The sequence below is a fragment of the Ammospiza caudacuta genome, chromosome 3, assembly GCF_027887145.1.
Source record: "Ammospiza caudacuta isolate bAmmCau1 chromosome 3, bAmmCau1.pri, whole genome shotgun sequence".
Classification (NCBI taxonomy): domain Eukaryota; kingdom Metazoa; phylum Chordata; class Aves; order Passeriformes; family Passerellidae; genus Ammospiza; species Ammospiza caudacuta.
In genome coordinates this window covers 116,873,705-116,898,862 of record NC_080595.1, presented here as the reverse complement: position 1 = coordinate 116,898,862, position 25,158 = coordinate 116,873,705, and the positions used below count along the sequence as shown (strand labels likewise).

General features: G+C 46.2%; 1 protein-coding gene across 1 annotated transcript; it reads right to left on the bottom strand.

Annotated features, from left to right (window-relative positions):
- Nucleotides 1-14,184: 14,184 nt before the first annotated feature.
- On the bottom strand, nucleotides 14,185-15,485 carry LOC131555490 (vacuolar protein sorting-associated protein VTA1 homolog; the record flags this gene model as incomplete). Its single annotated transcript, XM_058801526.1, has 3 exons — nucleotides 14,185-14,277; nucleotides 14,804-14,881; nucleotides 15,408-15,485. Coding segments are annotated over 3 exons (249 nt in total), but the record flags the coding sequence as incomplete, so codon positions are not given.
- Nucleotides 15,486-25,158: the final 9,673 nt, after the last annotated feature.

Sequence of the window (25,158 nt, the reverse complement as noted above, 5' to 3'; positions counted from 1 at the left end):
ATCCCCAATCCATCCCGGATCCCGATCCATCCCACATCCCAATCCATCCCAGATCCCAATCCATCCCAGATCCCAATCCATCCCGGATCCCGATCCATCCCGCATCCCAATCCATCCCGCATCCCGATCCATCCCGCATCCCAATTCCATGCCACATCCCAATCCATCCCAGATCCCGATCCATCCCGCATCCCAATCCATCCCGGATCCCAATCCATCCCAGATCCCAATCCATCCCGCATCCCGATCCATCCCAAATCCCAATCCATCCCGCATCCCAATCCATCCCAGATCCCAATCCATCCCGGATCCCGATCCATCCAGATCCCAATCCATCCCAGATCCCAATCCATCCCACATCCCAATCCATCCCACATCCCAATCCATGCCAGATCCCAATCCATCCCAGATCCCCGTCCATCCTGGATCTCCACCCATCCTGGATCCCCATCCATCCCGGATCGCTGTCCTGGATCCAGCTCCATCCCAGATCTCTCCTTTTCCTGGATCCTGATCCACCCTGGATCTTTCCCTCTCCTGGATTCTCCTCCATCCCAAATTCCCATCCATCCCAGATCCTGATCCCAAATTCCCGTCTCTCCCGGATCCCCATTCAGATTCCCGGCTCTGTGAGATCCCCATCCCAAATTCTCTCCCAGATCCCCATCCCAAATTCCATCCCAGATCCCCATCCCAAATTCCCGTCCATCCCAAATTCCATCCCAGATCCCCATCCCAAATTCCCGTCCATCCCGAATTCCCGTCCATCCCAGATCCCCGTCCATCCCAAATTCCATCCCAAATTCCATCCCAAATTCCATCCCGAATTCCCGTCCATCCCAAATTCCATCCCGAATTCCCGTCCATCCTGAATTCCCGTCCATCCCAGATCCCCGTCTGTCCATCCAGGATCCCTTTTTGGGGTGCCGATTTGTGGCTGCCAATTTTGGGGATGCCGGGTGCATTTTGGGGTGCAGGATCCGGTTCTGGGGTGCAGATTTGGGGGTGCCAGATCCCCCTTTTGGGGCGCAGATTTGAGAGTGAAAATTCCCCCTTTTTGGGGTTCAGAACCCCATTTTGGGGTGCAGGACCCCCTTTTTGGGGTGAGAATTCCTCCTCTTTGGGGTGCAGGATCTCCTTTTTTTGGGGTGCAGGATCCCCATTTTGGGGGTGCCGATTTTGGGGGTTCCGGGTCCTTTTTTTGGGGTGCAGATTTCGGGGTGCCAAATCTCTTTATGGGGGGCAGGATCCCTTTTTGGGGCGCTGATTTTGGGGTGCCAGACCCCCTTTTGGGGCGCAGATTTGGGGGTGCAGGATCTCTCTTAGGGGTGCCGATTTTGGGGTCAAAATTTCCCCTTTTTGGGGTGCAGGACCCCCTTTTTGGGGTGCAGATTTGAGAGTGATAATTCCTCCTTTTTGGGGTGCAGGATCCCCATTTTGGGGTGCTGATTTGGGGGTTCTGGGTCCCCTTTTTGGGGTGCAGATTTCGGGGTGCCAAATCTCTTTATGGGGGGCCGAATTCCCCTTTTTGGGGTGCAGATTTGAGGGTGAAAATTCCCCATTTTTGGGGGGGTGCAGGATCCCCTTTTGGGGCGCAGATTTGGGGGTGCAGGATTCCTTTTAGGGGCACCAATTTTGGGGTGAAAATTCCCCCTTTTTGGGGTTCAGAACCCCATTTTGGGGTGCAGGACCCCCTTTTTAGGGTGCCCATTTTGGGGTGAGAATTCCTCCTTTTTTTGGGGGTGCAGGATCTCCTTTTTTTTGGGGTGCAGGATCCCCATTTTGGGGTGCAGATTTTGGGGTTCAGGATCCCCTTTTTTGGGAAGGCAGGATCCCCTTTTGGGGTGCCGATTTTGGGGGTTCTGGGTCCTTTTTTTGGGGTGCAGATTTCGGGGTGCCAAATCTCTTTATGGGGGGCAGGATCCCTTTTTGGGTGCTGATTTTGGGGGGCCGGGTCCTCTTTTTGGGGTGCAGGTTTGGGGGTTCCGGTCCCCATTTTGGGGTGCCAATTCCGGGATGCCGGGTGCGTTTTGGGGTGCCAGATCCCCTTTTTGGGGTGCAATCTGGGGGTGCCAATTTGGGGGCGCTGGATCCGTTCCTGGGGTGCCAGATCCAATTTTGGGGTGCAGATTTGGGGGTGCCAATTTGGGAGTCCCGGATCCCCAGATTTGGGGTGCAAGATCTGGTTTTGGGGTGCAGATTTTGGGGCGCCAATTCCGGTGATGCCGGGTGCATTTTGGGGTGCCAGATCTGGTTTTGGGGTGCAGATTTTGGGGTGCCAATTTCAGCGATGCCGGGCGCCTTTTTGGGGTGAAGGATCTCCTTTTGGGGTGCAGATTTGGGGGTTCCGGTCCCCATTTTGGGGCGCCAATTCCGGGGATGCTGGGTGCATTTTGGGGTGCCGGATCCCCTTTTATTTGGGGATTTCGAGGCCAAATCCCGGTGCTGGGGGGTCACGGGGCCGGGGGGATCCCAAATATCCCAAAGGAACCCCGGGAATGCAGGGAGGGCTCGGCCTGGAGGGAATTTGGGATTGGAGACCCCAAAGTTTGGGAAAAGGGGCTGGGATGGGAGGAGGAGGCGGAATTCTGGGATTTGCTCAAAGGGGCCGCGGATTTGGGGGATCCCAGCGGGAATGGGGCGGGAACGGGGCGGAACGGGGCGGGAACCGCACCCCAAATCCATTGCAAACCCCTTCCCAATCCCATCCCATCCCAATCCCACCCCAACTGCAATTCAATCCCAAACCTCATCCCAGGCACAGTTCAATCCCGGCCCAAATCCCATCCAGACCCCGTTCCCTGTAGGACGACCCCATTCCCATCGGGATCACCCCGTTCCTGTCAAGATAATCCCGTTCCCTGTAGGATCATCACCCCGTTCCCATGGGATCACCCCGTTCCCATCGGGATCACCCCATTCCCATCGGGATCACCCCATTTCCTATAGGATCACCCCGTTCCCATCGGGATCACCCCATTCCCATCGGGATCACCCCATTTCCTATAGGATCACCCCGTTCCCATCAGGATCACCCCGTTCCCATGGGATCACCCCGTTCCCATCGGGATCACCCCATTCCCATCGGGATCACCCCGTTCCCATGGGATCACCCCGTTCCCATCGGGATCACCCCATTCCCATCGGGATCACCCCATTTCCTATAGGATCACCCCGTTCCCATCAGGATCACCCCGTTCCCATGGGATCACCCCGTTCCCATCAGGATCACCCCATTCCCATTGGGATCACCCCGTTCCTATCGGGATCACCCCGTTCCCTATAGGATCACCCCGTTCACACGGGATCACCCCATTTCCTATAGGATCACCCCATTCCCATGGGATCACCCCATCCCCTATAGGATCACCCCGTTCCCATCAGGATCACCCCGTTCCCATCGGGATCACCCCGTTCCCATGGGATCACCCCGTTCACACGGGATCACCCCATTTCCTATAGGATCACCCCATTCCCATCGGGATCACCCCGTTCCCATTGGGATCACCCCATTCCCTACAGGATCACCCCGTTCCCATGGGATCACCCCGTTCCCTATAGGATCACCCCACTCCCATCAGGATCACCCCGTTCCCTATAGGATCACCCCGTTCCCATCAGGATCACCCCATTCCCGTGGGATCACCCCATTCCCATCGGGATCACCCCGTTCCCATCAGGATCACCCCGTTCCCATCAGGATCACCCCGTTCCCATCGGGATCACCCCATTCCCATTGGGATCACCCCATCCCCTATAGGATCACCCCATTTCCTATAGGATCACCCCATTCCCATGGGATCACCCCATCCCCTATAGGATCACCCCGTTCCCATGGGATCACCCCGTTCCCTATAGGATCACCCCGTTCACACGGGATCACCCCGTTCCCATCGGGATCACCCCGTTCCCATGGGATCACCCCGTTCCCATCGGGATCACCCCGTTCCCATCAGGATCACCCCGTTCACACGGGATCACCCCATTCCCATCGGGATCACCCCATTCCCATGGGATCACCCCGTTCACACGGGATCACCCCATTTCCTATAGGATCACCCCATTCCCATGGGATCACCCCGTTCCCTATAGGATCACCCCATTCCCATCGGGATCACCCCGTTCCCATTGGGATCACCCCATTCCCTATAGGATCACCCCGTTCCCTATAGGATCACCCCACTCCCATCAGGATCACCCCGTTCCCTATAGGATCACCCCACTCCCATCAGGATCACCCCGTTCCCGTGGGATCACCCCGTTCCCATCGGGATCACCCCGTTCCCTATAGGATCACCCCGTTCACACGGGATCACCCCATTTCCTATAGGATCACCCCATTCCCATCGGGATCACCCCATCCCCTATAGGATCACCCCGTTCCCATCAGGATCACCCCGTTCCCATTGGGATCACCCCGTTCCCATTGGGATCACCCCGTTCCCTATAGGATCACCCCGTTCCCATTGGGATCACCCCATTCCCATCAGGATCACCCCACTCCCATCAGGATCACCCTGTTCCCACGGGATCACCCTGTTCCCACGGGATCACCCCGTTCCCATCAGGATCACCCCATCCCCTATAGGATCACCCCGTTCCCACGGGATCCCCCCGTTCCCCCGGGAAGGCTCTGCCTGTCCCGTGTGGGGTCCGCAGGTCCCGGCCCCGCCCGTTCCCGCCCCGTTCCCGGTGATGGTTCCCGGGCCCGGGAGCCGCTCCGGGACTTTGAGCCGGGATGGGCGCGGGGCGGGCGCGGCACGGCCCCGAACCAACCATGGGGCTGGGGCTGAACCCCAAATGCGGCCGGGGCTGAACCCCAAATGGGGCCGAACCCCTGAACCCCAAATGGGGCGGGGCTGAACCCCAAATGGGGCCGGGGCTGAACCCCAAATGGGGCGGGGCTGAACCCCAAATGCGGCCGGGGCTGAACCCCAAATGGGGCGGGGCTGAACCCCAAATGCGGCCGGGGCTGAACCCCAAATGGGGCCGGGGCCGAACCCCAAATGGGGCGGGGCTGAACGCCAAATGCGGCCGGGGCTGAACCCCAAATGGGGCCGGGGCCGAACCCCAAATGGGGCCGGGGCTGAACCCCAAATGGGGCCGGGGCTGAACCCCAAATGGGGCTGGGGCTGAACCCCAAATGCGGCCGGGGCTGAACCCCAACAATGGGGCGGGGGCTGAACCCCAAATGGGGCCGAACCCCTGAACCCCAAATGGGGCGGGGCTGAACCCCAAATGGGGCGGGGGCTGAACCCCAAATGGGGCCGAACCCCAAATGGGGCCGGGGCTGAACCCCAAATGGGGCTGAACCCCCAAACCCCAAATAGGGCCAAGACTGAACCTCTGAACCCCAAATGGGGCCAGAACTGAACCCTGAACCCCAAAGGGGGCCGAACCCCCGAACCCTAAATGGGGCTGAACCCCAAATGGGGCTGGAGCTGAACCCTGAACCCCAAATGGGGCTGGGGCTGCAGGAATTCCCTTCTCCCCATGACACTTTTCTGGAGTTATCCCCAAAATCCAGCCCAGAAATCCCCAAATAATCCTCAAAATCGAACATTAAAAATCCCCAAATGATCCCCAAAACCCAGCACAGAAATCCCCAAATAATCCCCAAAACTCAGTGCAAAAATCCAAAATTTATCCCCAAAACCCAGCAGAAAATTCCCAATGTTATCTCAAAAATCCAATAGAAAAATCCCAAAATTATTCCCAAAATCCAGCACAGAAATCCTAGAAGTATTCCCAAAATCCAGCACAAAAATCCCAAATTTATTCCCAAAATCCAGTAAAAAAATCCCAAAATAATCCCTAAGATCCAGCACAGAAACCCCAAATTTATTCCCAGAATCCAGCACAAAAATCCCAATGTTATCTCAAAAAATCCAATAGAAAAATCCCCAAATTATCCCCAAAACCCAACGCAAAAATCCAAAATTTATTCCCAAAAATCCAGCACAAAAATCCCAAATTTGTTCCCAAAATCCAGCACAGAAATCCCAATGTTATCACAAAAATCCAATAGAAAAATCCCCAAATTATTCCAAAATTCCAGCAGAAAAACCCAGGGATTTTCCCCAAAATCCGGGACAGAAATCCCAAAATTAATCCCAAAACCCAACACAAAAATCCCAAATTTATTCCCAAAATCCGGAAAAAAATCCCAAATTTATTCCCAAACTCCAACACAAAAATCCCAAATTTATTCCTGAAAACCCAGCACAGAAATCCCAAATATATCCCCAAATTCTGGCCAAAAAATCCCAATTTATTCCCAAAATCCACAGAAAAATCCCCAAAAGTATTCCCAAAATCCAGCAAAAAAAATTCCAAATTTATTCCCAAAATCCAGCACAAAAATCCTTAATTTATTCCCAAAATCCAGGAAAAAAATCCCACATTTTTTCCCAAAACCCAACACAAAAATCCCAAATTTATTCCCAAAACCCAACACAAAAATCCCCAAAATTATCCCAAAATCCAACAAAAAAATTCCCAAAATTATTCCCCAAATCCAGTAAAAAATCCCAAATTTATTCCCAAAACCCAACACAAAAATACAAAAATTAACCCCAAAACCCAACACAAAAATCCCAATTTTTTTCCCAAAATCCAGGAAAAAAAACCCCAAAATTATTCCCAAAATCCAGGGAAAAAATCCAAATTTTTTCCCAAAATCCAGCCAAAAAATCCAAAATTTATTCCCAAAACCCAACCCAAAAATCCCAAAATTATCCCCAAAACCCAACACAAAAAACCCAATTTTTTTCCCAAAACCCAGCAAAAAAATTCCGAAAATTATTCCCAAAATCCAGGAAACAAATCCCCAAATTATTCCCAAAATCCAGGAAAAAAAATCCAAAATTATTCCCAAAATCCAGCACAAAAATCCCAAAATTATTCCCAATATCCAGGAAAAAAATCCCAAATTTATTCCCAAAACCCAACACAAAAATACAAAAATTAACCCCAAAACCCAACACAAAAATCCCAAATTTATCCCCAAAATCTGACAAAAAAATCCCAATTTATTCCCAAAATCCAGCACAAAAATCCCAAAATTATTCCCAAAATCCAGCAAAAAAATTTCCAAATTTATTCCCAAAACCCAGCACAAAAATCCCAAAATTAACCCCAAAACCCAACACAAAAATCCCAATTTTTTTCCCAAAATCCAGGAAAAAAACCCCAAAATTATTCCCAAAATCCAGGAAAAAATTTCCAAAATTATTCCCAAAATCCAGGAAAAAAAATCCAAATTTATTCCCAAAATCCAACACAAAAATTCCAAATTTTTTCCCAAAATCCAACACAAAAATCCCAAATTTTTTCCCAAAATCCGGGAAAAAAAATCCAAATTTTTTCCCAAAACCCAACAAAAACCCCAAATTTATTCCCAAAGATTTTCCCATAAAATTCCAAATTTCCATTTCAGAAATTCCACGAAAATTTGAATTCCATGGAAAAAAAATCCAGCCAAAAAAAAAAAGAATTTTTCCCAATTTCTTTCTGGAAAAAAAGGAAAAATTTGGGATTTTTTCCATTCCAAAAATGGGAAAAAAAACAGGAAAAAGGTAAAAATTTCATTTTCCAGGGGGTTTATTTTGGTTTTTTTGGGGGCTCAAAACCAAAATTCCCAAATTTTTTAAGGATGACTCAAATTCCCTTTGGGATTCTGAAATAAAACAAAAAAATCCCAAAAATCCACAAAGATTTTTCTGGAATATTCCAGAAATTCCTGATGCTTTTCACGGTTTTTCCAAATTTTTCCTGAATTTTTTTCCTGATTTTTTTCCCAAATTTTCCCTGAATTTTTTCCCAAAGTTTTCCTGGTTTTTCCTCTACTTTTTCCAAATTTTTCCTGAATTTTTTTCCATTTTTCCTGAATTTTTTTCCATTTTTCCTGAATTTTTCCCAAATTTTTCCTGAATTTTGTCCCAAATTTTTCCTGGTTTTTCCTGTACTTTTCCCAAATTTTTCCTGAATTTTTCCAAATTTTTCCTGATTTTTTTCCAATTTTTTCCTGATTTTTTTCCTCTACTTTTCCCAAAGTTTTCCTGAATTTTTCCAAATTTTTCCTCCAAAATTTCACTGATTTTTCCTGAATTTTTCCCCAAATTTTTCCTTAACTTTTCCAAGTTTTCCCTGCATTTTTCCTGAATTTTTGTCCATTTTTTTCCAGAATTTTTTCCAAAGTTTTCCTGATTTTTTTTCCCAAAGTTTTCCTGTTTTTTCCTCTACTTTTCCCAAAGTTTTCCTGAATTTTTCCAAATTTGTCCTCCAAAATTTCACTGATTTTTCCTGAATTTTTCCCCAAATTTTTCCTTAACTTTTCCAAGTTTTCCCAATTTTTCCTGAATTTTTTGTCCATTTTTTTCCTGAATTTTTCCCAAAGTTTTCATGAATTTTGTCCCAAAGTTTTCCTGGTTTTTCCTGTACTTTTCCCAAATTTTTCCTGAATTTTTCCAAATTTTTCCTGATTTTTTTCCATTTTTTTCCTGAATTTTTCCCAAAGTTTTCCTGGTTTTTCCTCTACTTTTCCCAAATTTTTCCTGAATTTTTTTCCATTTTTTTCCTGAATTTTTCCCAAATTTTTCCTGAATTTTTCCAAATTTTTCCTCCAAAATTTCACTGATTTTTCCTGAATTTTTCCTCAAATTTTTCCTTAACTTTTCCAAGTTTTCCCAATTTTTCCTGATTTTTTTTCCATTTTTTCCCTGAATTTTTCCCCAAAGGTTTCCTGGTTTTTCCTCTACTTTTCCCAAATTTTTCCTGAATTTTTCCAAATTTTTCCTGAATTTTTTTCCATTTTTTTCCTGATTTTTTCCATTTTTCCTGAATTTTTCCTGATGTTTTCCTGGTTTTTCTTGTACTTTTCCCAAATTTTTCCTGATTTTTTCATCCAAAATTTCACTGATTTTTCCTGAATTTTTCACAAAATTTTCCTTGAACTTTTCCAAGTTTTTCCTGACTTTTTTCCAGTTTTCCTGATTTTTTCCTGATTTTTCCATAATATTTCCAAATAATTTCCTGATTGTTTCCTGAATATTTCCAGAATTTTTCCGGATTTTTTCTCCCAAATTTTTCCTGATTTTTCTGGAATTTTTTCAAAATTGCCCTGATTTTTCCTGAATTTTTTCAGACTTTTTCCAAATTTTTCCTGATTTTTCTCCTAAATTTTCCCTGATGCTTTCCTGATTTTTTTTCCAAAATTTTCCTGAATTTCCCCCAAATTTTTCTTGATTTTTCGTTATTTTTTCCAAATTTCCACTGAATTTTCCTGAATTTTCCCAAATTTTTAGTGATTTTTCCTGAATTTACCTCCAAAATTTCCCTGATTTTTTCTCCAATTTTTTTCTGATTTTTCCATAATTTTTCAAATCTTTCCTGAACTTTTTCCAAATTTTTCCTGATTTTTCGCAATTTTTTTCAAATTTTCCCTGATTTTTCCTGAATTTTTTCAGATTTTTTCCAAAATTTTCCTGAATTTTTCCCCAAATTTTTCCTGATTTTTCATTATTTTTTCCAAATTATCCATTGAATTTTTCTTCAAAATTTCTCCGATTTTTTCCAAATTTTTCCTGAATTTTTTCTTGAATTTTTCCTGATTTTTTCCTTTTTTTCCCTAATTTTTCCAGATTTTTTTTCCTGATTTTTTCCCCTCTTTCCCCCCTGATTTTCCCAGCTTTTTTAATGATTTTTTTCCAAATTTTTCCTGAGTTTTTTGAAAAATTTTCAATTTTTTCCCTGATATTTTTTCCTGAATTCTCCTATTTTCTCTAAGATTTTTCCCCAATTTTCCCCTGATTTTTGATTTTTTTTCCAGCTTTTTCCCCCTGATTTTCCCTGATTTTTTCCTTAATTTTTTTCTAATTTTCCCTGTTTTCTTCCTGAATTATCCTATTTTTCCCAAATTTTTCTGATTTTTGATTCTTTTTTCCAGCTTTTCCCTCTGATTTTCCCAGGTTTTTTCCTGAAATTTTTCCAATTTTTTCCTGAATTTTCTTGATTTTTCCCAGATTTTTCCCTAATTTTTCCAGATTTTTTCCAATTTTTTCCTGATTTTTGATCATTTTTTCCCTCTTTTTCCCCTGATTTTCCCCCGAATTTTCCTCATTTTCCCAGATTTTTTTCTCTTCATTTTTTCTAATTTTCCCAGATTTTTTTTCCCAATTTTTTTCCCCGATTTTTGAATTTTTCCCCTCTTTTCCCCCTGATTTTCCCAGGTTTTTTCCTGAAATTTTTCCAAATTTTTCCTGATTTTTTCCCTGAATTTTCCTGATTTTCCTCCGATTTTTTCCCTAATTTTTTTCTAATTTTCCCTGATTTTTTCCTGAATTTTCCTGATTTTCCCCCGATTTTTTCCTGAATTGTTTTCTAATTTCCCTGATTTTTTCGCTGAATTTTCCTATTTTTTTCAAGATCTTTTCGCCTTTTTTCCCCTGATTTTTGATTATTTTTCCCCTCTTTTCCCCTGATTTTCCCGGGTTTTTTCAGGATTTTTTCCCCTGAATTTTCCTGATTTTTCCCAGATTTTTTTCCCAAATTTTCTCTAATTTTTTTCCTGATTTTTGATTATTTTTCCCTCTTTTTCCCCTGATTTTCCCCCGAATTTTCCTCATTTTCCCCGATTTTTTTTCTCTTAATTTTTTTCTAATTTTCCCCGATTTTTTCCCAATTTTTTCTCTGATTTTTGAATTTTTCCCCCTGATTTTCCCAGGTTTTTTCCTGAAATTTTTTCCAAAATTTTCCTGATTTTCCCTGATTTTTTCCCTGATTTTTTTCTAATTTTCCCTGATTTTACCCCGATTTTTCCCTAATTTTTTTCTAATTTTCCCTGATTTTTTCCCCAGAATTTTCCTATTTTTTAAAGATTTTTTCGCCTTTTTAAATAAATAGAAAATAAGTAATAATAATTAATTTAAATACTAATAAGTAATTAATGTTTTAAAACTAAATAAATATTGAAAAATAAATAAAATAGAAGTAATTAAAAATTAAATAAATATAAAAAATAAATAAGATAAATAAAAAATAAGGAATTCAATGCTATGAAATAATAAATGCAAATAAAATAAAACTTCAATAAACATAAAAAATTACAAATAAATAAAACTACGGAATTCTAATACTATTACATAATAAATTACAATAAAGTCAAAATTCAATAAATATAAAAATACTACATAAAAATAAGGAAGTGTCATACTATTACATAAAAAATTAAAATAAATTTGAAATTAAATAAATATAAAAATAATAAATAAAAATAAGGAATTCTAATACTATCACATAGCAAATAAAAATAAATTAAAAATTCAATAAATACAAAAAATAATTTAAAAATAAATAGAAATAAGGAATTCTAATACTATTACACAATAATTTCAAATCAATTTGAAATTAAACAAACATAAAAATAATTAATAATAAATGAAAATAAGGAATCATAATACTATTACAGAGTGGATTAAAATAAATTAAAAAGTCAAGAAATATAAAAATAATGAAAATAATTCAATAAAAATAAGGAATTCTAATACTATTACATAGTAAATTAAAATAAAGTCAAAATTAATTAAATATAAAAATAACACATAGGAATAAGGAATTCTTGTACTATTACATAATAAATTAAAATAAATTCTAAAATTCAATAAATATAAAAATAAATAAAATAAACCCATAAAAATAAGGAATTAAAACACTATTACATAATAAATGAAAATAAACTCAAAATTCAATAAACACAAATATAAAAATAAAAATACAACTAAACAGTAAATTAAATGACAAAAATTAAATAAATATAAAAATAACAAATAAAACAAGGAATTCAAATACTAAGATTCTCTGATTTTTCTCTGATTTTTTTCCCATTTTTTCCTGAAATTTTTCAAAATTTTCCGATTCTTTCCTGAATTTTTCCCGAATTTTTCCTGATTTTTCCTGAATTTTTTCCAGAATTTCCCCCCAAATTTTTCCTGATCTTTCATTTTTTTTCCAAATTTTCACTGAATATTTCTTCAAAATTTTTCTGATTTTTTCCAAATGTTTCCTGATTTTCTTTCAAATTTTCCCTGATTTTTCCTGAATTTTTGCAAATTTTTCGTGATTTTTCCTGATTTTTTTTCCAAATTTTTCCTGATTATTTCCTGAATTTTTTCCAAATTCTCCACGATTTTTCTTCCAAATTTTCCCTGATTTTTCCCTGATTTTTTTACAATTTTTCCCGATTTTCCCATAATTTTTACAATTTTTTCCTGAAATTTTTCAAAATTTTTCCTGATTAGTTCCTGAATTTTTTCCCGAATTTTTCCTGATTCTTTCCTGAATTTTTCCCGAATTTTCCCCCTGATTTTTCGTGATTTTTTCCCCTGGTTTTTCCAAATTTTCTGATTTTTCCTGATTTTTTCAGATGTTTTCAAAAATTTTCCTGATTTTTCTTCCAAATTTTTCCTGATTTTTCCTGAAATTTTTTTCCAGAATTTCCCCCAAATTTTTCCTCATTTTTCATTATTATTTTTTCCAAATTTTCACTGAATATTTCTTCAAAATTTTTCTGATTTTTTCCAAATGTTTCCTGATTTTCTTTCAAATTTTCCCTGATTTTTCCTGAATTTTCGCAAATTTTTCGTCATTTTTCCTGAATTTTTTTCCAAATTTTTCCTGATTATTTCCTGAATTTTCCCAAATTCTCCACGATTTTTCTTCCAAATTTTCCCTGATTTTTCCCTGATTTTTTTACAATTTTTCCCGATTTTCCCATAATTTTTACAATTTTTTCCTGAAATTTTTCAAAATTTTTCCTGATTAGTTCCTGAATTTTTTCCCGAATTTTTCCTGATTCTTTCCTGAATTTTTCCCGAATTTTCCCCCTGATTTTTCGTGATTTTTTTCCCTGGTTTTTCCAAATTTTCTGATTTTTCCTGATTTTTTCAGATGTTTTCAAAAATTTTCCTGATTTTTCTTCCAAAATTTTCCTGATTTTTCCTGAAATTTTTTTCCAGAATTTCCCCCACATTTTTCCTCATTTTTCATTATTTTTTCCAAATTTTCACTGAATATTTCTTCAAAATTTTTCTGATTTTTTCCAAATGTTTCCTGATTTTCTTTCAAATTTTCCCTGATTTTTCCTGAATTTTCGCAAATTTTTCGTCATTTTTCCTGAATTTTTTTCCAAATTTTTCCTGATTATTTCCTGAATTTTCCCAAATTCTCCGCGATTTTTCTTCCAAATTTTCCCTGATTTTTCCCTGATTTTTTTTCCAATTTTTTCCTGATTTTCCCATAATGTTTACAATTTTTTCCTGAAATTTTTGAAAATTTTCCAATTCTTTCCTGAATTTTTTCCCGAAATTTTCCTGGTTTTTCCAAATTTTTCCTGATTCTTTCCTGAATTTTCTCGAATTTTTCCAAATTTCCCCTGATTTTTCCTGGTTTTTTTTCAGATTTTTCCCAAAATTTTCCTGATTTTTCTTTCAAAATTTTCCTGATTTTTCCTGAATTTTTTCCAAATTCTCTGCGATTTTTCTTCCAAATTTTCCCTGATTCTTTTTCCAATTTTTTCCCGATTTTGCCATAATTTTTCCTGAAATTTTTCCTGAAATTTTTCAAAGTTTTTCCTGATCCTTTCCTGAATTTTTTTCCCGAATTTTCCAGGAATTGAGAGAATGGGGGAATGAGGGAATTTGGGATGAGGGAAATTTGGGGATTTGGGGAATTGGGGAATGAGGGAAATGAGGGAAATTGGGATGAGGGAAATTTGGGAATTTGGGGAATTGGGGAATGAGGAAATTGGGATGAGGGAAATTTGGGAATTGGGGAATGAGGGGAATGAGGGAAATTGGGATGAGGGAAATTTGGGAATTGAGAGAATGGGGGAATGAGGGAAATTGGGATGAGGGAAATTTGGGAATTTGGGGAATGAGGGAAATTGGGATGAGGGAAATTTGGGAATTTAGAGAATGGGGGAATGAGGGAATTTGGGATGAGGGAAATTTGGGGATTTGGGGAATCAGAGGACGAGGGAACGGGGGGGGGTTGGGGATGAGGGAAATCAGGGAATTGGGATGAGGGAAATTTGGGAATTTGGGGAATTATGGAATGAGGGGAATGAGGAAATTGGGATGAGGGGAATTGGGGGATTTAGGGGAATTGGGATGAGGGGAATTGGGGGATTTAGGGAAATTGGGATGAGGGGAATGAGGGGAATGAGGGAAATGAGGAAATTGGGATGAGGATAATTTGGGAATTTGGGGAATTAGGGAATGAGGGAAATTAGGAAATTGGGATGAGGGGAATGAGGGAAATTAGGAAATTGGGATGAGGGGAATTGGGGGATTTAGGGGAATTGGGAATGAGGGGAATTGAGGGATTTAGGGAAATTGGGATGAGGGGAATGAGGGAAATGAGGGAAATGAGGGAAATGAGGGAAATGGGGAATTAGAGGATGAGGGAAATGAGGGGAATGAGGGAAATGAGGAAATTGGGGTGAGGGAAATTTGGGAATTTGGGAATTTAGAGAATGGGGGAATGAGGGAATTTGGGATGAGGGAAATTTGGGAATTTAGAGAATGGGGGAATGAGGGAATTTGGGATGAGGGAAATTTGGGGATTTGGGGAATCAGAGGACGAGGGAACGGGGGAGGGTTTGGGGGTGAGGGAAATCAGGGAATTGGGATGAGGGAAATTTGGGGATTTAGGGAAGGTGGGAAATGAGGAAATTGGGATGAGGGGAATTGGGGGATTTAGGGGAATTGGGAATGAGGGGAATTGGGGGATTTAGGGGAATTGGGGATGAGGGGAATGAGGGGAATGAGGGAAATGAGGAAATTGGGATGAGGATAATTTGGGAATTTGGGGAATTAGGGAATGAGGGAAATTAGGAAATTGGAATGAGGGGAATTGGGGGATTTAGGGGATGAGGGGAATGAGGGGATTCAGGAAAATTGGGGAATTAGGGGGTGAGGGGAATAAGGGAAATGAGGAAATTGGGGTGAGGGAAATTTGGGAATTTGGGGAATGGGGAAATGAGGAAATTGGGATGAGGGAAATTTGGGAATTGAGAGAATGGGGGAATGAGGGAATTTGGGATGAGGGAAATTTGGGAATTGAGAGAATGGGGGAATGAGGGAATTTGGGATGAGGGAAATTTGGGAATTTAGAGAATGGGGGAATGAGGGAATTTGGGATGAGGGAAATTTGGGGATTTGGGGAATCAGAGGACGAGGGAACGGGGGGGGGTTGGGGATGAGGGAAATCAGGGAATTGGGATGAGGGAAATTTGGGAATTTGGGGAATTATGGAATGAGGGGAATGAGGAAATTGGGATGAGGGGAATTGGGGGATTTAGGGGAATTGGGAATGAGGGGAATTGGGGTGATTTAGGGAAATTGGGATGAGGGGAATGAGGGGAATGAGGGAAATGAGGAAATTGGGATGAGGATAATTTGGGAATTTGGGGAATTAGGGAATGAGGGGAATGGGGAAATTGGGATGAGGGAAATTTGGGAATTTGGGGAATTAGGGAATGAGGAATTAGGGAATAAGAAATTACAGAATTAGGGGACGAGGGGAATTAGGGGGAAATGGAAAAGGGGGATGATGGGAATGAGGGGAATGAGGGGAATAATGGGAATTAGGGAATTAGGGAATAATGGGAATTAGGGGATGAGGGAAATGAGGGAATGAGGGAATTTGGGGAATTAGAGAATGGGGGGATTATGGGATGAGGGAAATGAGGGAATTGGGATGAGGAAAATGAGGGAAATGAGGGACTATGGGGATGAGGGGAAACTGGGGATTTAATGTGGGGAATTAAGAGGATGAGGGGAATGGGGGGATTTAGGGAAATTAGGGAATGAAGGGATGAGGGGAATGAGGGAAATGAGGAAAATTTGGGAATTTAGAGAATTGGGGAACGAGGGGAATGAGGGAATTGGGATGAGGGAAATCAGGGAATTTGGGGGATCAGAGGATGAGGGAATGGGGGGGATTTGGGGATGAGGAAAATCAGGGAATTGGGATGAGGGAAATTTGGGGAATTTGGGAATGAGGGGAGGGGGGGAATGAGGGGAATCAGGGAATGAGGGAGATGAGGGAATTACGGGAATGAGGGAATTGGGATGAGGGAAATGATTGAATTTGGGGGGTTAGGGGATGGGGGAATGAGGGGAAATAGAGAATGATGGGAAAGAGGGAAATGAGGGGATTTAGGGAAATTAGGGAACGAGAGGATGAGGGGAATTGGGGAATGAGGGGATGAGGGAAATCGGGGAATTTGGGGAAACAGGGAAAAAGAAATTAGGGGATGAGGGGAATTAGGGGATGAGGGGAATAAGGGAAATGAGGAAAATTTGGGAATTTACAGAATTGGGGAACGAGGGGAATGAGGGAATTGGGATGAGGGAAATCTGGGAATTTGGGGGATCAGAGGATGAGGGAATGGGGGGGATTTGGGGATGAGGAAAATCAGGGAATTGGGATGAGGGAAATTTGGGGAATTTGGGAATGAGGGGAGGGGGGGAATGAGGGGAATCAGGGAATGAGGGAGATGAGGGAATTACGGGAATGAGGGAATTGGGATGAGGGAAATGATTGAATTTGGGGGGTTAGGGGATGGGGGAATGAGGGGAAATAGAGAATGATGGGAAAGAGGGAATTTGCGGGATGAGGGAAATGAGGGGATTTAGGGAAATTGGGGAACGAGAGGATGAGGGGAATTGGGGAATGAGGGGATGAGGGAAATCGGGGAATTTGGGGAAACAGGGAAAAAGAAATTAGGGGATGAGGGGAATTAGGGGATGAGGGAAATGAGGGGATATGGGGAATTAGGGAAATTACACCATCAGGGTGAGAGAATGAAGGAAATTAGGGAATTGGGATGAGAGGGATTTGGGAACGAGAGGAAAGAATGAATGAGTTGAATGAGGGAAATTTGGGAATTTGGGGATGAGGGGAATTTGGGAATTTGGGGATGAGGGGAATGAGGAAGTCGGAATGAGGGAAATTTGGGGGGAATTAGGGAAAATGGAGAGAGGGAATGAGCGGACGAGGGGAATTAGGGAATTGGGGTGAGACAGATTGGGGGATTTGGGGAATTTGGGGGATTTGGGGATGCAGGGAATGAGGGGAAATAGGGAGGGATGGGAATTAGAGCATTTGAGGGATGAGGGGATTTAGGGGAATTAGGAAATGAGGGGAAATAGGGGATGAGGGGAATTAGGAAATTGGGATGAGGGAAATTGGGGATGGAAGGAAATTAGGGGGTGAAGGAATGAGGGGAATGAGGGAATTGGGATGAGGTGATCTGGGCGATGAGAGGAACGAGGGCAATTAGGGAAATTAGGGAATGAGGGGGATGAGGAGAATTAGGGGATGAGGAGAATTAGGGAAATTACAAAATCAGGATGGGAGAATGAAGGGAATTGGGATGAGGGGGATGAGGGGATGAGGAGAATAAAGGAATGAGGGGGATGAGGGGATGAGGGAATTTAGGAAAATTAGGGGATGAGGGGAATTAGGGGATGAGGGGAATTAGTAAATTGGGATGAGGGAAATTTGGGAATGAGGGGAATTTGGGGATGGGGAATTAGGGGAATGGGGAATTAGGGAATGAGGGGAATTGGGGAATTCGGGGAATTCGGGAATAATGGAGAGAGGGGAATTAGGGAATGGGGGAAATTAGGGGATGAGGAAATGAAGGGAATTAGGGAATTTTGGGAATTAGGGCATGAGGGGAATTAGGGAATGAGGGGAATAAGAAATTAGGGAATTAGGGGATGAGGGAAATTAGGGAAAAAATGGAAAGGGGATGAGGGGAATTAGGGAAATTATGGGGTGAAGGAACGAGGGGAATGGGGAATTGGGATGAGGGGATTTGGGAGATGAGGGGAATGAGGGAATGAGGAGAATTAGAGGATGAAGGCAGTTAGGAATGAGGGGATGAGGGAAGTGGGGGGAAATAGGGAATTAGGGGATGAGGGAAATTAGGGGTTGTGGGTAATTAGGGAATGAGGGGGATGAGGGAATGACAGGAATTTGGGAATGAGGGGAATTAGGGAATTATGGGAATTCGGGGATGAAGGGAATTAGGGGATGAGGGAAATTAGGGGTTGTGGGTAATTGGGGAATGAGGAAATGACAGAATGAGGGGAATTAGGGGATGAGGGAATAACAAATGGGGGGAATTGGGGAATGAGGGCGATGAGGGAATGACAGGAATTTGGGAATGAGGGGAATTAGGAATGAAGGGATGGGGGGATTAGGGGATGAAGGGAATTAGGGGATGAGGGAATAACGGAATGAGGGAAATTGGGGAATTAGGGGATGGGGGAATTAGGGAAAATGGAAAGAGGGAATTAGGGAATTTGGGGAATGAGGGGAATTCGGGGATGAAGGGAATTAGGGGATGAGGGAATGAGGGAATTAGGAAAATGAGGAAAATGGGATGAGGGAATTTGGAGAATTGGGGAATGAGGGGAATTACAGAATGGGAGGAATCAGGGGATGAGGGGAATTAGGAAATTGGGATGAGGGAAATTTGGGGAATAAGGGGAATTTGGGGATGGGGAATGAAGGGAATGAGGGGAATGGGGAATTAGGGAATAAGAAATTAGGGGATGAGGGGAATTAGGGAATGAAGGGATGAGGGAGTAATGGAAAGGGAAATTGGGGAATTAGGGAATGGGGGAAATTAGGGGATGAGGAAATGAAGGGAATTAGGGAATTTTGGGAATTAGGGGATTTAGGGAATGAGGGGAATAAGAAATTAGGGAATTAGGGGATGAGGGAAATTAGGGGAAAATGGAAAGAGGGGATGAGGGAATTGGGATGAAGAAAATTAGGGAATTTGGGAATGAGGTGACCTTGGGGATGAGGGGAAAGAGGGGAAATAGGGAAATTAAGGAATGAGGGGGTGAAGGAAATTAGGGAATGAGGGAATAACAGAATGAGGGGAATCAGGATGAGGGAAATTATGGAATGAGGGAAATTAAGGGATGAAGGAAAAAAGGGGGATAAAAGGATTGAGGGGCTGAGGGTTAAGGGAACAAAGGGACTGAGGGAACTGAGGGAATAAAAAAATTGAGCAGGATAAGGGGAATAAGGGAATGAAGAAAATGAAGGAACTGAGAGGAAAAATGGAATAAAGGGATTGAGGTAACTCAGGAAAAGAGGGAACTGAGTGGGATCAGGGGAATCAGGGAATGAAGGGACTGAGGGGGATGAGGGGAATAAAGGAATTAAGGAAATGAAGGGAACAAGGGGGATGAGGGGAATAAGGAAATTCTGCCTGAGGGGGATGAGGGGGATAAGGAGATGAAAGCAATAAGAGGGTTGAAGGGAATATGGGAATGAAGGGACTGAGGGGCCAAAAGATTGAGGATGATGAGCGGGCTGAGAGACTGAGGAGGCTGAAGGGGCTAAAAGTGCTGAAATACCGAGGGGCCTGAAAGGCCCAAGGGGCTCAGGGGCCTGAGAGACTGAGGGGGCTGAAGGACCGAGAGTGCCCAGGGACGGAGGGGGCTGAAAGTGCTGAGGGATCCGAGGGCTCTGAGGGGGCTGAAGGACCGAGAGTGCCCAGGGACGGAGGGGGCTGAAAGTGCTGAGGGATCCGAGGGCTCTGAGGGACTGAGGGCGCTGAAGGACCGAGAGTGCCCAGGGACGGAGGGGGCTGAAAGTGCTGAGGGATCCGAGGGCTCTGAGGGGGCTGAAGGACCGAGAGTGCCCAGGGACGGAGGAGGCTGAAAGTGCTGAGGGATCCGAGGGCTCTGAGGGGGCTGAAGGACCGAGAGTGCCCAGGGACGGAGGGGGCTGAAAGTGCTGAGGGATCCGAGGGCTCTGAGGGACTGAGGGCGCTGAAGAACCGAGAGTGCCCAGGGACGGAGGAGGCTGAAAGTGCTGAGGGATCCGAGGGCTCTGAGGGACTGAGGGCGCTCAAGAACCGCGGGCGGTGAAGAACTGAGGCCATTGAGGGGCCGAGGCCACTGAAGAGCCGCGGGCGGCTGAAACCTGAGACGGCTGAGGGAGTGAGGGCGCTGAAAACCCGCGGGCGGTTAAAAAAACCGAGACGGCTGAGGGACTGAGGCCGCTGAAGGCGCTGGAAAACCGCGGGCGGTGAAGAACCGAGGGCTCTGAGGGACTCGGGCCGCTGAGGGCGCTGAAGAACCGAGGGCTGTTAAAAGCCGAGGCCGCTGGGGGACTGAGGCCGCTGGGGAACTGCGGGCGGTTAAAACCCGAGGCTGCTGAAGAACCGCGGGCTTTGAGGGACTGAGGCCGCTGAGGGTGCTGAAGAACCGCGGGTGGTTAAAACCCGAGGCCGCTGAGGGCGCTGAAGAACCGCGAGCTGTGAGGGACTGAGGATGCTGAAGAATCGCGGGCGGGCGGTGAAAAACCGAGGCCGCTGAGGGCGCTGAAGAGCCGCGGACGGTTGAAAACAGAGACGGCGGAGGGAGTGAGGGCGCTGAGGGACTGAAGCCGCTGAAAAACCGCGGGCGGTTAAAAATCGCGGGCCCCGAGGGACTGAGGGCGGTGAAGAACGGCGGGCGGCGAAGAACCGAAGCCGCTGAGGGGCTAAGGGCGCTGAAGAACCGCGGGCCCCGAAGAACTGAGGCCGCTGGGCGGTTAAAAGCCGAGGCAGCTGAAGAACCGCGAGTAGCAGAGAACCCCGGGCACTGAAGAACTGAGGCCGCTGAGGGGGCCGATGCCGGCCTTAAACCGGCGGGAAGCCCCGCCCACCTCTGACGCCACCATGGGCGCCCGTGGGGGGCCGGGACTTTCCCCGCAGCTCGCGTCGCCATTGGCCGCCGGCGCGACGCCGCCCGCCGCCATTGGCCGGTGCCGCCCGCCGCCATTGGCCGGTGCCGCCCCGCCTCCCCCGGCGGGCTGGCGGCGGGCGGGGGCGCGAACGTGCGGCGCGGGCCGTTCCCGCGGGCCGGGGGCGCCCCGTGGGGAACTGCACGTAGCCAGGGCGGGCAGGGCGCGCGCCGTTCCCGCCAGCGCCGGGGGGGGCGGGGGCGCGGCAGGAACGTGAGGGGCGGGAGGGGAGAGGGAGAGAGGGGGGAGATCATGGGGGACAGATCGGGATGCCCGTGAGGGGAGATCGTGGGGGAGGCGAGGGGTGTCCATGAGGGGACATCATGGAGGAAACATCATGGGTGTCCGTGAGGGGAGATCATGGGGGACAGACTGGAATGCCCGTGAGGGGAGATCGTGGGGGAGGTGAGGAGTGTCCGTGAGGGGACATCATGGAGGAGACATCATGGGTGTCCGTGAGGGGAGATCATGGGGGACAGACTGGAATGCCCATGAGGGGAGATCATGGGGGAGGTGAGGGGTGTCCATGAGGGGACATCATGGAGGAGACATCATGGGTGTCCGTGAGGGGAGATCATGGGGGACAGATCGGGGTGCCCGTGAGGGGAGATCATGGGGGAGGTGAGGGGTGTCCATGAGGGGACATCATGGAGGAGACATCATGGGTGTCCGTGAGGGGAGATCATGGGGGACAGATCGGGGTGTCCGTGAGGGGAGATCATGGGGGAGGTGAGGAGTGTCCGTGAGGGGACATCATGGAGGAGACATCATGGGTGTCCGTGAGGGGAGATCATGGGGGACAGATCGGGATGCCCGTGAGGGGAGATCGTGGGGGAGGCGAGGGGTGTCCATGAGGGGACATCATGGAGGAGACATCATGGGTGTCCGTGAGGGGAGATCATGGGGGACAGATCGGGGTGTCCGTGAGGGGAGATCATGGGGGACAGATCGGGGTGTCCGTGAGGGGAGATCATGGGGGACAGATCGGGGTGTCCATGTTTGTGAGGGGACAACATGGAGGAGATGGAGGTGTCCATGAGGGGACATCATGGAACATGGAGGAGATGGAGGTGTCCATGGGGGGACATCATGGAACATGGAGGAGATGGAGGTGTCCATGGGGGGACATCATGGAACATGGAGGAGATGGAGGTGTCCATGAGGGGACATCATGGAGATGAGGGGTGCCCATGCGGGGAGATCATGGGGGAGATGAGGGGTGTCCATGTTTGTGAGTGGGGGAGATAATGGAGGAGATGGGGGGTGTCCATGAGGGGAGATCACAGAGGAAATGAGGAGTGTCCATGAGGGGAGATCATGGAGGAGATGAGGGGTGTCCATGAAGAGACATCACAGAGGAAATGAGGGGTGTCCATGAGGGGAGATCACGGAGGAGATGAGAGTTGTGCGTATTTGTGAGGGGAGAGGGAGATCATGGGGGACAGATCGGGGGTGTCCATGAGGGGAGATCATGGGGGAGGTGAGGGGTGTCCATGAGGGGAGATGGGGGAGAGATCAGGGATGTCCATGGGGGGAGATCATGGAGGAGAGATCAGGGGTGTCCATGTTTGTGAGGGGGAGAGATAATGGAGGAGATGGGGGGTGTCCATGAGGGGAGATCATGGAGATGAGGGGTGTCTCCATGAGGGGAGATCATGGCAGAGATGAGGGGTGTCCATGTTTGAGAGGAGAGGCCACGGGGGAGATGAGGGGTGTCCATGAGGGGACATCATGGAGGAGATGGGGGGGTGTCCATGTTTGTGAGGGAAGATCATGGAGAAGATGCAGGGTGTCCATGTTTGTGAGGGGGGGAGATCATGGAGGAAGCTGAGGGGAAGCCATGAGGGGAGATCATGGAGGAAGCTGAGGGGCAGCCATGAGGGGAGATCATGGAGGAAGCTGAGGGGCAGCCATGAGGGGAGATCATGGAGGAAGCTGAGGGGAAGCCATGAGGGGAGATCATGGAGGAAGATGAAGGGAAGCCATGAGGGGAGATCATGGAGGAAGCTGAGGGGCAGCCATGAAGGGAGATCATGGAGGAAGATGAAGGGAAGCCATGAGGGGAGATCATGGAGGAACTGAGGGGCAGCCATGAGGGGAGATCATGGAGGAAGATGAAGGGAAGCCATGAGGGGAGATATGGAGGAAGATGAAGGGAAGCCATGAGGGGAGATCATGGAGGAACTGAGGGGCAGCCATGAGGGGAGATCATGGAGGAAGATGAAGGGAAGCCATGAGGGGAGATCATGGAGGAAGCTGAGGGGCAGCCATGAAGGGAGATCATGGAGGAAGCTGAAGGGAAGCCATGAGGGGAGAACATGGAGGAAGCTGAGGGGAAGCCATGAGGGGAGATCATGGAGGAAGATGAAGGGAAGCCATGAGGGGAGATCATGGAGGAAGATGAGGGGCAGCCATGAGGGGAGATCATGGAGGAAGCTGAGGGGAAGCCATGAGGGGAGATCATGGAGGAACTGAGGGGCAGCCATGAGGGGAGATCATGGAGGAAGATGAAGGGAAGCCATGAGGGGAGATCATGGAGGAAGATGAGGGGCAGCCATGAGGGGAGATCATGGAGGAAGCTGAGGGGCAGCCATGAGGGGAGATCATGGAGGAAGCTGAGGGGCAGCCATGAAGGGAGATCATGGAGGAAGCTGAAGGGAAGCCATGAGGGGAGATCATGGAGGAAGCTGAGGGGAAGCCATGAGGGGAGATCATGGAGGAAGCTGAGGGGAAGCCATGAGGGGAGATCATGGAGGAAGATGAAGGGAAGCCATGAGGGGAGATCATGGAGGAAGATGAAGGGAAGCCATGAGGGGAGATCATGGAGGAAGATGAAGGGAAGCCATGAGGGGAGATCATGGAGGAAGATGAAGGGAAGCCATGAGGGGAGATCATGGAGGAAGCTGAGGGGCAGCCAAGAGGGGACATGACTGAGTAAGATGAGGAGCAGACCGTCCTGCTCTTTTGGAACCAGCTGCCTCCCAAGGTGATGGATTTCACAGGCCTCTCCTCTGCATACATAATAACTCACTTTTCATTTTAATTTTTATTCCAGCACATAATGAGCTGACTGAGAAACCCAGACTGAGAAACTCCTCAGAAACCTGAGGAGCTGGGGTGGAAATTTAAGAACATTTCTGGAAATGGAATTTTTTGGCTCCTGCTTGGATGCATTGGAGAAGGTATTTGATTTTAGGAATTAAAAAAAAATACAGATATTTCATTGGGAAATCACATTAGCTTTCATGTTTTATGTCACAACTGGGTGAAATCCCTTTCCTGTCCCAGAATTTTACCTCGGACAACAATAGTAAAACCCCACCTGGGTTGTGTAAATTCCTCGGTGGTAAAAATAAACATTTTTAGAGGCTGGCACAGGCCCAGTGTTTGTACAGCAGCTCTGTCTTAATGTGTTATAAAGGGAAAAAAATACCAAAATTAGGGATTTTTGTCATGGTGACAAAAAACTGAAGAGGTTGAAGGGAGGGGAAAAGTGAAATAAACCCCAAAAGGAGAAAAATAAATAGAGAGGGGTGATGGGGGAGCCCAAATCCTTGGGAATGGGGTAAAGGGGGAGCCCAAATCCTTGGGAATGGGGTAAAAGGGGATCCCAAATTCTTGGGAATGGGGTAAAGGGGGAGCCCAAATCCTTGGGAATGGGGTAAAGGGGGAGCCCCCAATCCCTTGGGAATGGGGTGAAGGGGGAACCCCCAAATCCTTGGGAATGGGGTGCAGAAAGATCCCAATTCCTTGGGAATGGGGTAAAGGGGGATCCCAATCCCTTGGGAATGGGGTAAAGGGGGAGCCCCCAAATCCTTGGGAATGGGGTAAAGGGGGATCCCAGTCCCTTGGGAATGGGGTAAAGGGGGATCCCAATCCCTTGGGAATGGGGTAAAGGGGGAGCCCCCAAATCCTTGGGAATGGGGTAAAGGGGGATCCCAGTCCCTTGGGAATGGGGTAAAGGGGGATCCCAAATCCTTGGGAATGGGGTAAAGGGGGATCCCAAATCCTTGGGAATGGGGTAAAGGGGGATCCCAATCCCTTGGGAATGGGGTAAAGGGGGATCCCAAATCCTTGGGAATGGGGTAAAGGGGGATCCCAATCCCTTGGGAATGGGGTAATGGGGGAGCCCCCAATCCCTTGGGAATGGGGTAAAGGGGGATCCCAAATCCTTGGGAATGGGGTAATGGGGGAGCCCCCAATCCCTTGGGAATGGGGTAAAGGGGGATCCCAAATCCTTGGGAATGGGATCATGGGGACCCCAATCCCTTGGGAATGGGGTGCAGGAGCCCCATTCCTTGGGAAGACAGGGACCCCAATCTCTTGGGAATGGGATCT